Source organism: Solanum lycopersicum, chromosome 9, assembly GCF_036512215.1.
Source record: "Solanum lycopersicum chromosome 9, SLM_r2.1".
NCBI classification, from domain to species: domain Eukaryota; kingdom Viridiplantae; phylum Streptophyta; class Magnoliopsida; order Solanales; family Solanaceae; genus Solanum; species Solanum lycopersicum.
The window spans coordinates 33,205,357-33,221,099 of record NC_090808.1 but is presented as its reverse complement, the minus strand read 5'-3'; the positions used below and the strand labels follow the sequence as shown (position 1 = coordinate 33,221,099).

At 41.2% G+C, this 15,743-nt stretch overlaps 1 protein-coding gene across 1 annotated transcript; it reads left to right on the top strand.

The window, feature by feature from the left end:
- Positions 1-9,103: 9,103 nt before the first annotated feature.
- LOC112942152 (large ribosomal subunit protein uL5m) lies at positions 9,104-9,663 on the top strand. The gene is given in 2 exon segments (XM_026032897.2): positions 9,104-9,419; positions 9,422-9,663. Coding segments are annotated over 2 exon segments (558 nt in total).
- The last annotated feature ends 6,080 nt before the right edge of the window (positions 9,664-15,743 follow it).

Here is a 15,743-nt window from a genome sequence, read left to right as displayed (position 1 = left end):
TCTCATTCTTTCAGTTCATCAAGCCTTCTTTTATACCAAGGCATCATCATTAACAAAGAGGTTTTAAGGTTTAAGATTCAACAGCCTCATCATGCTAATTCATCACAATTACATAATCACATTTTGCAAGCACACAATTGAGCATATAGAAGACTTTACAAAATTACCCAATACATATTAATCGCTATTTAGAGTTTACTATGGAATAGCATAAACCATAACCTACCTCCACCAAGGAATCGTGAATCAAACAATCTACTTCTCCAATGCTTTTTGCTTTCTCTTCATTCTTCTCTCCATCTCGCTCGTTCTCTCTTCTTTTTCTTTTTAATTTTGTCCTCTTTCAAATTCCCTTTGTTTTACCCTGATTACCATATAATTAAGTATAAAAGATACTAAAAGTAACCCATTATTTATTTTAAGGTTATCTCCTATAACCCCCAAGTAATTGAATTATTAACATTAACCCACTAACATTATAATCATAAGCAGAAATAGTCCAAAACACCCCTTAAAAACTTTTAAGAGAAATCCGACCTAGCCAGGGTTACGCAGCTCATGACGGCCCATCGTGCCTGCGACGGTCTGTCCTGCTGTTTCCGTCACAAAGTTCAGAGAGTCGATCTCAGTACCCAAATTTCCAGAGTCTAAGTGTTTTGGAACGAGACCCCCTCGACGGTCCGTCGTACCCATGACGGTCCGTTGTGGGATCCATCCACCCAGACAGCTATTACAAGAAATCAACTCTACTGCTCAAAATGACTAAACCAGTCGTTACAATTAACATCAACATTTTTTTGCACTTGCACAAACTTTTAGTTCATGTTTGCCTATCATATGATTTCAAGTACAAAACATAATCATATTCATCACAAAACATAACATACACCTAAATCTACCAGCAATCATACCCAACCTACGATTCATTGGGAGCTAGTGACAGGGGCATGCGAGAGGGGAACCAATCGTAGTTTACGAATGAATAATATGAACCTTAAGGGGTATCTTGGGAAAGGGACACAAAGAGAATAAAACCTATACCTTTTTCACGTTAAACTCTTGAATTGCTGCCCAAAAAATTCACCCAAGCATACGTCTAAACCTCCTCAATATCAACTCCACTAGAATAACAACCTCCCTTAGCCTAGTGTGCGTTTAATTTTTGTATTCTTGTGATTTCGTGTAAGTTCCTCAAGTGTGAAGAACTTGGTTTATTTTTATGCTTTTGTATCTTATTTTGGCAGAGAAATTTAGTGTGAAATAAGAAGGGAGATTATGTGTGAGAGTTGAGAGATAGACGTGAGAGAGTAGGAGTTAAATTAGGCTTAGGAGTCTAGTTTAGGACATAGTGAAATAAGGTTTACTTAATTATTAAAAAGCTGATTTTTATTTTATTTTAAATCAGATAATGAATAATAATTATCGATTAATTATATTAATTCAATAGCTTAAATAAAAATCATATTAATTCTTTGCTTCCACCTAGGTTCGAACTCGGGTGAAGCAAGACTTCACTTCACGAGCTCAATTTCGGCTATCTCTCCCCAAATTGACCCTCAACCTTATTAAATAAATAATTAATTATATATTTAGGGTAATTACGATATTACCCTTAGCCTGTAAAAAGACCATTTTACCCCTAGACTCTCCAAACCTAATATTTCCTCTTTTTAAGTCCAGTAAAGACTCCTTCGAGTAAATCTTCGTATTTGAGAGCCCTACATGGTTGGACCCAACCATTCCATGATCAACTAACTCCCCAAGTTAGTTGTCTTGGCTGTAACAACGGTTCCCAGGTCTGGTTCTACGCGCAATAATTTGTGTGAACCCTAGTCTAATCATAGGCATTCTCGACACATCAACAATCACTAAGTATATGCATTTTTAGGGTTGTTACATTAATTTAGAACTAAAATAATAAGACTTAGAAAGTTGTTAATATCTTCAAATAAGTTAATGTCATTTAGTTGGTTCGTACAATTTTTGAATTATGTTAAAACTAACCTAAATATTCTAAGGAAGTTGTTAAGTTCTTCAAATAAGTTATTGTGATTTAGTTGGTTATAATAGTGTTAAATACTTTCTAATTCTAATTATAGCTTATAAATAAAATATGGGGAATACTCATGTGCTAAAACTGATATATATATGAAAACTGATGAGTTTAATTCAATGAAGTTACTAACTCAACACTAAGCTGAAACTAACTTAGTCTTGAATAAGTCTCTAAAGTGGACTAGAAATATTTGGAAAAGCCAAAGCTAAACCTAGCAAAAAAATAAACTAAATGACTAATGACTAAAATGACACTCATGACTTTTCTCCTTGGAGAATGAGGACTCACCACTGAATCTACTATACTAGAAATCGGGAAATCAATCCTTGCGTGATCTAGATGCTGAGAACCTAAACCTACGTCACGAGAAGATGTAGCGCACATATGCATCAGTACTTGAAAGGTACTGATCTTGTAGGATAGAGTAAATTTAAAATAAAACATAATTGAACAAGCATAAAAGCATGTATAACAATGTGTAATGATCTGTTTAGTCATTTTGAGCAGCAGATTTTATTTCTGGAAAAACTGGCTAAGTCGACGGATCCCATGACGAATCGTCATGGGCACGACAGACCGTCGTGGTGGTCTCGTTCCAAAACACTTAGAATTCTAAAATTTGGGTACTGAAATAACCTCTCTGAACTTCGTGACGACATGGCAGGACGGACCGTCGTGGGCACGACGGACCGTCACAGACCCTGTGATGAAATTGAGTCTCTAAACTCTATGACGTCTCAGCAGGACGGACCGTCGCAGGCACGACGGCCCATCACAGACTACGTAATCCCAGGCTGGGTCGGATTTCTGTTAAATGTTTTAAGGAGTGTTTTGGACTATTCCTTCTTATAATTATAAAGTTAGTGGTTGAATATTAATAACCCAATTTCTTGAGGGTTAAAGGAGATAACCTTAAATTAATTAATGGGTTAAATTCATCATCTTTTATACTTAATTATATACTAATAAGGGTAAAAAAAAGGGTTTGAATAAGAAAAACAGAAAGAACAGAGAGAGGGAGAACGATTGATCGAGAGAGAGGAAAAATGAAGCTTTGGGGAATTTGCTTGCTTGATCACTAATCTTCGGTGGAGGTATGTTATGGTTTTTATGCTATTCATAGTAAACTCTTAATAGTGAACGATATGTATTGGGTAGTGTTGTAAACCCTTCTATATTCTTTATTGTATGCTTGCATGAATGTGATTATATAATTGTGATAAAATAAGCATGATGAAGCTATTGAATCATAAATCTTGAAAATCCCTAATCTACTTAGTTAATGATGATGCCTTGGTATAAAAGAAGGCTTGATGAATGAAAGTAGTGAGATTAGGGGATCGGGTGCCACGTTCCGGTACCAGGATAGTATATGAGGATCGGAGTGTCACATTTCGACACTAGGATAGTATATGGATCAGGTGCCACGTTCTGGTACAAGGATAGTATATGAGGATCGGAGTGTCACGTTCTGACACCAGGATAGTATATGGATCGGGTGCCACGTTACGGTACCAGGATAGTATATGAGGATCGGAGTGTCACATTCCGACACCAGGATAGTATATGGATCGGGTGCCATGTTCCGGTACCAGGATAGTATATGAGGATCGGAGTGTCACGTTCTGACACTAGGATAGAATATGGATCGGGTGTCACGTTCCGGCACCAGGTTAGTAAAGAGAATGAATCTTTAAATATGTTAATATACTCAATTTAATGAACCTAATTCCCAAATGAGTATGATGGAGAGGCGTGAGTCCTCATTGATGTGCTTGGTGTTGTGACCAAGGGTTATGGTAATTGTAATTGCCGCATGTTGAGTATTGTAGTTGATTTTATGAGATTATCTGATATATAGTGTTTTCTATTTTGAGTTGGCCGATGAGATCTACTCAGTACCTGTGTTTTGTACTGACCCCTACTTGTATGTTTCTTCCTTTGTTATTGTGGAGAACAGCAAACGTACCATCGTCTTCAACTCAATCGCAAATCTAGCCAATCTTCATTACACCGGATTTCAGGGTGAGCGAACGCTTCTAGCTTGGACTGGATCTTCTTCTTCATGTCTTGATGCCTTGAAGTTCCGGCATGGACTAGCTTTTTATTTATTCTAAGCTTTCTAGATACTATTAGAAATAGTAATTTGAGGATAGATGTTCTTGTGATGATGACTTCCTGATTTTGGGGATAATGATAAGTTTTGAGTTTTAAAAGTTATTATTGAGCTTTAAGTCTGAACAGAGCGCTTTCTTTCCGGTCATTGGCAAGCGCAGCTTTCACACCCGCTTATGTTGTGGGTGGGATGAAGGCATCTATCTTATTATATTATATGGAAGAAGATCGTTAGATGGTTAGCGGCTAGAACAAAACAAGGGGAGTTCTATGGAGGTTTCCAAGCAGAAGTGCAAAGCAATTGAGATGCATATAGAATAGATGGTAGGGTTCCAAACCTCGCCTAGCACCGAAAGAGAAGGCCTTGTTTTGAAGGGTACGGCCCTGGACAGTAGAAAAATAGAATAAGATGGAGCCTACCTACTTGGTTCGGACGAAGTAGATAGATCAAAGGAATGGAATCCAGGTGGCTCTTATGCCACTTTTGATGGTCTCGGTTCGGACGAGATGAATGGAAAAGCATTAGGTTGATGGCCGGGGTAATTTCCTTCCCACTCCGAGGCATATTGATTTGGATCCCTGGGAACAGGTCTTAGAGAAGTAGATGGCTCGGCTCCACTGGGCGATGGGAAACTATATGCGGAGTTAGAGGCAGAGGGACTTGTACTTGGCTAACCGTCAGAGGGATGGTAAGTAGATTGTTCGATAGATTACCCACGAAGATGGATTTTATTCTGCTCGGCCACCGTAGTACTAAGACTGAAAGCCTGCTAGGCAGTCTACACAGAAGGGAAGTCACCAAACGTGGGAAAGAGTACCTTTTTCTTACTCGAAGGAACCGCTACAATAGGATTAAGACAAGGATGCCTTATTGTTTGGACATTCATTAAGGATAGACCTAGGATTGAAAGAGTCGCAATAGATGGATAGCATCTTCAAGGGATTGATGGCTTCTTCAGGAAAGGCATGGCCTCCAGAGGATGAGGACTTTTTCGGAAGGATAGAGTCATTGTATTCCCGAGTACTGATTCTATTTAAGGATGGTATTCTATTGAATGAAGGCTACCTTCTTACTTGGCAGGATGGGGTAGACAGATATAGTATGATTGGATTGATGGATGGTGCACTATCCTTCTCCCAATCATTTCTCAGAAAAACCAATGAGTACAACTTATTAAAGGAAAACTACGAAAAAGATCTTAGAGCTAGCTGTCTCAATCATCCACAGCTCCGGATTAATGTGCTCTTTTTTATGCTGGAGTCATAGCTTATCTCAATTTTTATTCCCACCCTTACAAGCTCTTTAAATAAAATGAAGATAAGATGATAACTTATCGTCTGCATCTATAACTACTTCTGGTTTATATACACTGCTAAAAGGTTGAAATCCAAACGATTAGGTTAGGGCAGGGTGGAGTTCCTTTTTAGCACTGTTCTTTTAGGTGTAGTTCCGTCAAGGCACCAAGATCAAACTCCGGCCGGGAGGGGATGAAGACTTGATAGGTGTAGTGACTTAGATTCCATGGAGTACCGTTAGACTTGCATGTAGTTCCGTCTAATCAAGGTATAAAAGAAAAAGAAAAGTCGACCTTTTCTTTTCCACGCTTTTTTACATTTCCGTTCAAATACGTTGCTCGACTTGCGCCTTTGCACACTCGACCGCTCCCCCATCCCGCCTAGCCCATTCTAGTGGGGAATAACCTCAATCCGTAGAAGCTGCATCCTCAAGGGCTGAGTGATTATGCCAGTGATCAAGATATCAACCACATAAATAGGTAGTAAAATGGTTATGGACCCACAATGACGAAAGGTAAGTGATGCGTCAGACTTAGAAAATCTTAGGCCAAACTAAATGTTGATTAGTGAAGACAAGAAAGATTTTAAGTGTAGACGACTACTTGTACTTGAAATTCCATTCCTTTATCCGGTGGGAGGGTTTAGAGCCAGTTAAGCCAATAGCATATCTAGCAAAAGCTTCTGTAACACCAGCTACATTAGTAGATCATTGATTAACATACCTCCTCTGAATAGTCTATGTGGACCCTAGTTTCTATTACTATTAATTCGAATTAATCCAGTAATGCATACAGCCTTTACTCTCTTAAAGAGCAGGAGGTTTAGCGTCAACTAATTCAATGAATGTTCTTTCGTTCACCACACGGATGAATCCTACTCTATATTTTCCAGCGGACAGTCATTTGTCTAAAGAGAATAGACATATAGCAGCTCTCTCTCATAACAGAATGAAAGCAAGCAAGAATGAAATGAGCGCTTACCTTATCGACCGAAGCTACTATCCTAAAATAAGAAACTCCTTAATTAAAGAACTACAGGAAAGGTAATATACTGAGCTAGCCTCCCGTTATGCACCAATGTTTGAAGAGGACCGTTAACCTTTACCAAAAGAAAGAAGGGCTATTGGTCAGTTTCCTATAGTTGACCGATAGAGCTCTACCTATTGAGACAGGGCAGATGCAACCGATGGAAGGGATCTAATTTGAAGAAGGAAGTCATTTGTGGACTGATTTCGAACCTTTACCAGAAGAAAAGAGGTTCACGCTATGGCTTCAGAAGAGGTATTCATTATACAGATATCATTTAATGAATTGCCCGATTGCCGATTCACTGCACCTACCTATCTTCAATCACCCTGGAATGTTCACTTGGCCGCCTACCAATGATGCCTTTCACTTTCAGACAGTTCCTCGCGCATGAAAGGACTTCACTCATAATGTCAAGATAAGAAAGGATGGTCTACGATCAGGGAATGCCTTTTTTGTTAAAGAGAATTGGCCACAGAGAGAGCGCTTATCTCTCATAAGAGAAGGAGAGCCACTTTTTTTAGAGTATATTAATGAGTAGGACTGAAATTCCAAGCGCTCCTAGCTCAGAAACCACACATAGACAAACAGATGGAGGCCCATAAAACCCAACAATAATAGACTAACAAATATACGTGACATACACTTCCTGTGTGAAGTTTTCATCTTAATGAATCAAAGCTCTTTGTAAAATGCTACTTTTCTTTCTGCAACAAGTAAGAGTACTTTTTCTTATCATACACCCTTATGAATGAATGAATAAAAAAAATGAGACTCCTAAACTAGCCCCCCTCCTCAGTTTCTTCAAAGACAGAGGTACACATCACAGGAAGAAACCCCAAAAACAGAAAGAGAAAGAAGTAAGTAAAAAAAATAGGAAATACTGCTAGATGGCTACCAGATTAGCAGCAAAGTACGCTTTTTAGTTCCTTTTGGCACAACAAAACAAGGTAGTAATACGGGAGAAGGTGGTCAAGTAATCTTCTCCAGCAGGTTGGCCATAGTGAGATAGAGTGGTGAAACTGGGTTTCGAATAAAAAAACAGAGCGAGCGGGTTAGGCAAAAGCTATGACATTGGAATCCGCTTCAAGGTAAGCCCCACTCCACTAAATTGGAGAATTCCAGAACACGTATCAGAGAGTGCTCTAATGGCAGTGGGGCACAATTGAGATAATTTCGACGATTAGAAAAGAAAAAGAAGAAGGTTAGTGTTCAATGAGCTCGAGATAGCTGCCTGATGAGAGGAAGGGACGCCGGGTACAATCTTTCTTTGGTTCCAGCCCCTCGGTTACACCAAAGCACACCAGTCAACACTGTACTATAGCGCTTACACCTGTGAGTTGGCAAAATAATATCGTATGTTAATAAAAGAACTGAGTTGGCGACAAAAAAAAGCTAACGCTAACTAAGTGTTTAGTTACCATGCCCAAAAGCCCCATGCCTTTCCTGGTTGGATAACCAAATCCAACCGGCGATTTCCTACAAGTTTCTCTTTTTTTTTGGGGAAGCTAAGAAAGGACAAAGAAAAATGAATATCATGTTTACACCGATCGGATTTCAAAAAGTCCTTCGACCCTTACCTTTTATTCATTCTATGATTCTCCTTTCTACCCTTGTTTTGACTACCTGTCTCCTGTCTCATTAGATTGGCTTTGATCCCTACCTTATTATAGAGAGGGTCAAAGGTTCTTTTTTACTCTATGCCTTACGTGCTCTTTTTAGGCTCTTTGGTTTGGAAATACCTATCCTTCTTCTTTCGCACGTCGCTTTGGTAGGCGGTTGCAGCAGCTTTCAAATGGAGGATAATTCCGCTGGAGGAAGGGCGGTGGATTCAGGGTCGGGGTCGGATAATTGGAAAAAGTACCTCAACTTATCCAAGGAAAATGACTCCACCGCATCAGCCTCTCCCCCGTCGTCCTCTTTTTTCAGAGGACTTTTGGACATGTCCAATGCACTGGACCTTGGGGAGGAAGTGCAGCAAGTGAGCCCTACTCATTCCATATCCCAAACGGATCTATGGAATTCACCTTCCTCGTCGGCTCCAACCCCAGGTCAGGATAATCCACCGCCCCTGATCCCAGAGCTCCACCCTTCACTTTTCGATGAAGACACCCGTCGAGCGGAGCTTGCAAGTAGGTTAAGAACCGTTTTATGGGGGAAAGCTTATAGGGAAGAAATGATAGAATCCGTTGTTGATACGCAAGTGCAGATTGAAAAACATATTCAAGCTGCACTTGTGGGACGGGACTATTCGGTTGAGTCTCTTCTTGCGAAGAGGCACCAGATCAGGGGGCTCATCTTCTACCCAATGGGAGAAGCGCTTAGTGAAAGGACTTACGCTTTGCACATGAAGGAGATTCTCCAGTTGGGTAAAGTGCAAAGCCTTCCATTTTGGCGGGTTGAAAGGGCCATAAAGGACTTTAATCTCTTTCTTGAACTTGAAAGAGCGTAAATTCTTCCATTTTTGATCCAAATTTCCCACTCTTTCTGTGAGGCAAAACCTCACCACACTACACTACACTTCGACACAAGAGAAGAGGATCGGGCGCTTTGTATCTTCGGGATAGGAGTTGGCGGTCTTCTTTAAGAGAACTTCAATCTAATATTCATTATGAATCAACTCATGTTTCCACTCTATTCTCATTACGAGGATATATCAAGTCAGGATCCGTTGCTCAAACCGAATCACGCAAACATTATGGAAGTTTCTGGATCGTGTAAAATAATAGTAGTACCAAAGACAGCACCTTCTATCAAAAATGGAAAATTGGCTATGGAGATTCTGTGCAGCCAGAAATTAAAACAAAGGGCTTCAACAGGAAAGTCATTTCGATCCAATCCATTCTTGGGGTCAAATAAAAACAAAAAAGGATATGTCAGTGACCTAGCACGACAAAGCACTCTCCGAGGGCATGGAATGTCACATTTTTGGTCAAAATATCCACAGTAATGTCTCTGTTAGATTCTCCACTCGAAATAAGGGAAAGGTCAATTCAATTCTCGATGGAAACGGAACTTTGGGAATTCTCCCCCAAACTGGAAGATCATTTCGAGATCTTCTAACATATTCGAGGGTTCAATGTTACTATTGTAACCTCGGACAACACACAAGATGATACTTTACCACCGTGGAGTGGCTTTTTGCAAAAAGATGAGGGCGAAACTCAGTAAAATGTCGGAGAAGCGAAATATACGAGATCACAAACGTAGATTGCTCGCGGCTAGGCTAAATATGAATTGAGACGAAAGCTTTATAAAGCCCTTTGTAAAGATCCCGATCTTCCTAGTGATATGCGGGACAAACAACGTTCTAAGTTATCCAAGTTGCCAAGAAAGAGTTCCTTTGCACGAGTAAGAAACCGATGTATTTACACGGGTCTCCCTCGTTCCGTATATAAGTTCTTCAAAATTTCTCGTATCCTTTTTCGTGGATTAGCATCTCGAGGTCCTTTGATGGGCATAAAGAAATCGTCTTGGTAGCAACCACCAAACCAATAGAACAAGGGTTTGCTCCGCAGTAGGTCTACAAGCAAGGTAAGTAGGTCCATTACCAGCCAGCTCCGGACCAAAAAAACCTAACGGACTAATCCCTTATCTAGGATCGTAGATGCTAACGGGGCGGGAATCGAAGTGGGGGACCCCTCTACCGCCTGTGTCTGTCTCCTGTCAAGTATGCTCCCTAGACATAGACTAGGTACAGGGTAGTACTCTTGGAAAGATAGAATATCACCGCCTGAACATAACATGTAATGTTGTTACGAATGTAACTCCCAAAGGGTCGACCACTATTCTAAATATAGTATGGCGGAGAACTGTTGTTCAGTGGAGCGCCGGAGTGCGGAGGTTGTTCCCATTATTGAAGTAAGGGTGTGGGACTGAGCCTTTCGAATGAGAAAGAAGAAAAGTGGTTAGTTTCGTTGGAAAAACCAACGCAAATATCATATTGACTTTCTCTCGCCCTACTTCTAAAGATAGATAGAAAGGGTTGGAGAGAATTTTAGAAAGTCATTCTCTCCTTTCTAAAGTTGCGCAAGGCGGCCCCCCAGAACATAGCCCACCCCTCTTTTCCCCCCTTTAATGAAGGACCCTCGCCTCACTTCCTATTCATTTGTGGGTCTGGACCCTATTTTTTTTTTCAATTTTGAGAATCAACGAACGGAAAAATCCGTAGCCCAGGTGACTCACAGCCTCCCTCTAACCCAAATAAATGAAATGGGATGAATCAAATCAATAAGCTTTTTGATTGATTCAGGGCGCAGCGAAGCCAAATTCAATCAATGAAAGGGGGCTTACTTTTCCTGAGGCTGATTCATCCTATTCAAATTTAGCTATGCTAATGGAAGAGGAAAAGTTTTCAGATGAGATGGACCCCCAAGACATGAGCGAGAACCCCCAATTGCTTAGGGTTCACACTCTTTCCCGCTTGGTGGATGAAATCTTCTCTCCTTTTTGAATTCTTTCTCCCACACACCCTTTTTGCCCTCTTTCGCCGAGGAGGAAAGAATAATCTTCCAAGCGGACAGAGACCTAAATTTCCATTAGATTCATTCCTAAGCTTGCTTTGTTGCAGCAAGATGATCAGTCCGAGAGTGCTGGAGAGAAGAGAAAGCGGTAAAAACCTCTCTTATTCGGTCATCGAGAAGTCAGACCACTCTTTAGTAACCCAGGGTGATCCGACCCCTTCGACTCTTTTTTCGCTGTATACCCCCTCCATCCTTCGGAGGTGGAAGAAAGGGTACTCACATTTTAATACATAGTAGGGCCCCAGAATGCTAAAATTTGGGGGAACAAGAGTTGTCACGATAGAAAAGAGAAAAAAAAAGAAATGACTATAAGGAACCAACGACTCTCTCTTCTTAAACAACCTATATCCTCCACACTTAATAAGCATTTGATAGATTATCCAACCCCGAGCAATCTTAGTTATTGGTGGGGGTTCGGTTCGTTAGCGGGTATTTGTTTAGTCATTCAGATAGTGACTGGTGTTTTTTTAGCTATGCATTACACACCTCATGTGGATCTAGCTTTCAATAGCGTAGAACACATTATGAGAGATGTTGAAGGGGGCTGGTTGCTCCGTTATATGCATGCTAATGGGGCAAGTATGTTTTTCATTGTGGTTCACCTACATATTTTTCGTGGTCTATATCATGCCAGTTATAGTAGTCCTAGGGAATTTGTTCGGTGTCTCGGATTTGTAATCTTCCTATTAATGATTGTGACAGCTTTTATTGGATATGTACTACCTTGGGGTCAGATGAGCTTTTGGGGAGCTATAGTAATCACAAGCTTAGATAGCGCCATACCTGTAGTAGGAGATACCATAGTGACTTGGCTTTGGGGTGGGTTCTCCGTGGACAATGCCACCTTAAATCATTTTTTTAGTCTTCATCATTTACTCCCCTTTATTTTAGTAGGCGCCAGTCTTCTTCATCTGGCCGCATTGCATTAATATGGATCCAATAATCCATTGGGTGTACATTCAGAGATGTATAAAATTGCTTCTTACCCTTATTTTTATGTAAAGGATCTAGTAGGTTGGGTAGCTTTTGCTATCTTTTTTTCCATTTGGATTTTTTATGCTCCTAATGTTTTAGGGAATCCCGACAATTATATACCTGCTAATCCGATGTCCACCCCGCCTCATATTGTGCCAGAATGGTATGTCCTACCGATCCATGCCATTCTTCGTAGTATACCTGACAAATCGGGAGGTGTAGCCGCAATAGCACCAGTTTTTATATGTCTGTTGGCTTTACCTTTTTTCAAAAGTATGTATGTACGTAGTTCAAGTTTTCGCCCGATTCACCAAGGTGTCGCTTTTGGCAGATTGCTTACTACTAGGTTGGATCGGATGTCAACCTGTGGATGCACCCTTTGTTACCATTGGACAAATTTCTCCTTTAGTTTTCTTCTTGTTCTTTACCATAACGCCCATTCTGGGATGATTTTGAAGAGGAATTCCTAATTCTTACATGGATGAGACTGATCACACCTGATTAGTGAGAAATTCTTACACCAATCATTTACGAGTGGGTATTACACCAAGAATTTACAAGCGGATCGAGGAATGAAGGGAGAGGAATTTGAATAGAAAGAAAGAGACGTATTTCGAATTAGAGTAAGGGGATGCTAAGACATTCTTTTTCGTGATTTCGATCTGCTTACTTTGAATAAAGAGAAAAAAAAGAATAGATAGGCGGAAAGGCTTTACACAAGACCACAGAGCGAGAAAGAGAGCCTTCGCTTACCTACTTAACTGTACCCTCCTATCGTACCTATATAGCCTTTCCTTCAGTTATATCCAGTTTCAGTTCTGCTTCCAACTACCGATGGGAGAAGGCTTGGACATATAGAAAGATTTAATAAGAGGTATTGCATACGGGAAGGATATATGAAATGAAAGGTTGGAAACAGAGCTGGAGATGAGGGCTAGCCAATGGTTAAGACCTCAGAAAGCACCTTAGCAATTACCAGTAATGCCCCTATCGACCTCAGTCTTGTTTTTTGCTAGCTTGAGTTCATAACTTTACTATTTTTCATTAAACGTAGAATATCCCGACTTTGCTAGCAAGAATGAAATGGACATATGAGCGATCGATTACGAGAGCTTGACCGATAAGACCGGGAAGAAGAGAATGAAAGGTCAATCTCCGAAAGGCCTTCGCAGAGCTGAGCTTTAGGGGGTAATACTTTTTGTGGTCTTGCACATGGAAAAGTTAAGTATTCTACGCAAGCTTAATTTACTGGAATTTTTGCTTCAAAGAATGCTTTCAAGCAAGGAATTTAAGCACGGATAGCTTTATTTGACAATTAGCTGGAACTCGGGTATACCGATTCAACATAGACTAAGGCACTGGGTAGATCGTAGATTGCCGGGTATGAATTCGATTCTAAGTCGGAGAATGCCCATGAATAGGGTCTTATTACAGAATCCGCAGTTTAGAAAGTAGCCCTAGACAGATCATTGCTAAGAGGAGAGCTGGGAATTTTTTGCTAATCAGGTGCTATCATCGTATTATAATGATTATTCCGACGTCAGAGCAGACGACACTACCAATCCCAGAGTTAATTAACCTTGTCTACACTACCACCTTAGTTTACTAGACCATGGGGAATTGGCTAGTAACCCTCACTCTGCGTGGCAGCCTACCTACGTTTTGTCTTTTTCCTACGAGACCTTATAGTTTCCCACCCTTTCTCCGCCTACATGCCCCCCGAAATCAGATTGGCTTTTTTCTTGAGGAAGGTCCATCCGCTTTTGTTTTCGAATAAGACTAAGGCATGAGCGAGGGTCTCTTTGTGGTGGTCTTTCACCATCTTCCTTTTGTTTTGATTGGCCTATATCTTTGAATCCGGTCTATCGCTATTCCCATAGTCCCTTAGTCTCGTACCGGCTGTCGGTCTATCTCATATTCGTAGAAGAAGGAACTGGCTTAATGCCATGCCGGAAGTGTAATTAAGTAGGCGGCTGGTCGTAGAGTAGTCTTTTCAGTAAGTGCTGTTGCAGTTGTAGAACCATTGGCAATTGATTCTTCCTCGCAAACCCTTCATCCCCGTTGTCTAGCTCTCTCGTAGTCCAAAGCTAATTAAATCGTATCCGCCTTTGAGGAAAAGACCGAATAAATCTTTAAGCCATCCTAATAAATCCTCGTAGGTAATGCTCTTGGTCTGCCTTCAATCAGTTTATCAGCCCAAGGCTTCGCTCTATTACCTGTGTTGTAAGCTTTGCAGTCTTTGAAGTAAGGTTCAATGCTAGGAAAAAAGCTTTTGCTTCGCGGGTCTATCACCCCAATTGATTTTGTTTGGAAATATATGAGTATGCCCCTATCCCGTAAGCCTTCCATCGTTGCAAGCCCCTTCCATTCGGCCCAAGCTTTCTTTCGATTACGTCTGCTTCCGATTCTGTTATTCCGTTAGCCTTAGTTAGTTGTTTAGTCAAAGCCGTACGTATGCCTCTTTCGAATCGTTCTATCATTTGAAGTAGGAGCTGGGGTTGCGGGCAGAGAACTATTGGTATAGCGAGTTCATGTGCTTGCAGTTGGGTTACTACCACCCCCCTAACCATTAGTATCACACTCTGTGAAGTGTCGCTCTGGTATTGGGATAACTTCAAGCCCCTTAGCTCGCTTGTATCGGGGGGAGCTTACTTCACTTCTTTTCTTTAAGTCACTTGCCAGGAGGGAAAGCAACAGATATGTGTGGGTGCAACTCGCGACCTGCTTTGGGTCCTGACAAACTTGGTATCAGAGCATTAGGTTCGTTGGTCTCATCACACAAGAACGAGTCTAGTAGAGTCTTAAGGAACGGTAGGGGGACGCCTTTACTCCTCTTTGAGAGGCTATAAGACTTTAGGAAAATTCCATTCCTTCTTTCTTTCTTTTCGTGCTATTACTTGGGTCCAATTGGTATCTAGGTGATACAAATTGGTATCTGACCATCTTCACTCTATTTCGCAGATGGTTAGATCTAGAGCAACAATCGCGCCAACACCAGCACCAGCAAGACAAGAGGCGTCTGAGCCAGCCACTGAGACTGTAGCTCAAAGAGGAACAGTGGAAAGAGGCCGTAGTAGAGGTCGTAGGAGGACATCCTCTAGAGGAAGAGGACAATCACCTAGCCCATTTCATACTAGGGCGGTGACTCCTCCACCGACTGAGGATGTAGTAAGAGAGGGTGAGAAGGGGAGAATGAACAAGTACAGAATGAGGGATTTCCACCCCAACCTACCCCAGAGATGATCAATCAGGTTCTTGATTATTTTAGCGGGTTATCTGATCAGGGCCTGACACCTCCACTGTTTTCTGCACCAGCACCTCAGGTTCCGAAGGTACAAAATGCAGCTACTGTGGCTCCCCGCATGGATGCCTCATTGGAAATAGGCACGTTTCCTCGTCTGACTACAGGGCCTATAATGACAAATGATCAGCATGAACTTTTCAGTAAGATCTTGAAATTGAAACCTCCAGTCTTCAAGGGTGCTGAATCTGAGGATGCCTACGATTTTCTGGTTGACTGTCATGAGCTACTACACAAGATGGGTATAGTAGAACGGTTTGGTGTTGAGTTTGTGACTTATAAGTTTCAAGGGGAACGCCAAAATGTGGTGGCGGTCACATGTTGAGTGGCAACCAACAGAGGCACCACCTATGACTTGGGCATCAATCTCTAGCTTGTTTATGGAGAAGTATATCGCTCGGACTTTGAGGCATAGGAAAAGAGATGAGTTCTTGAGCCTAGAGCAAGGTAGG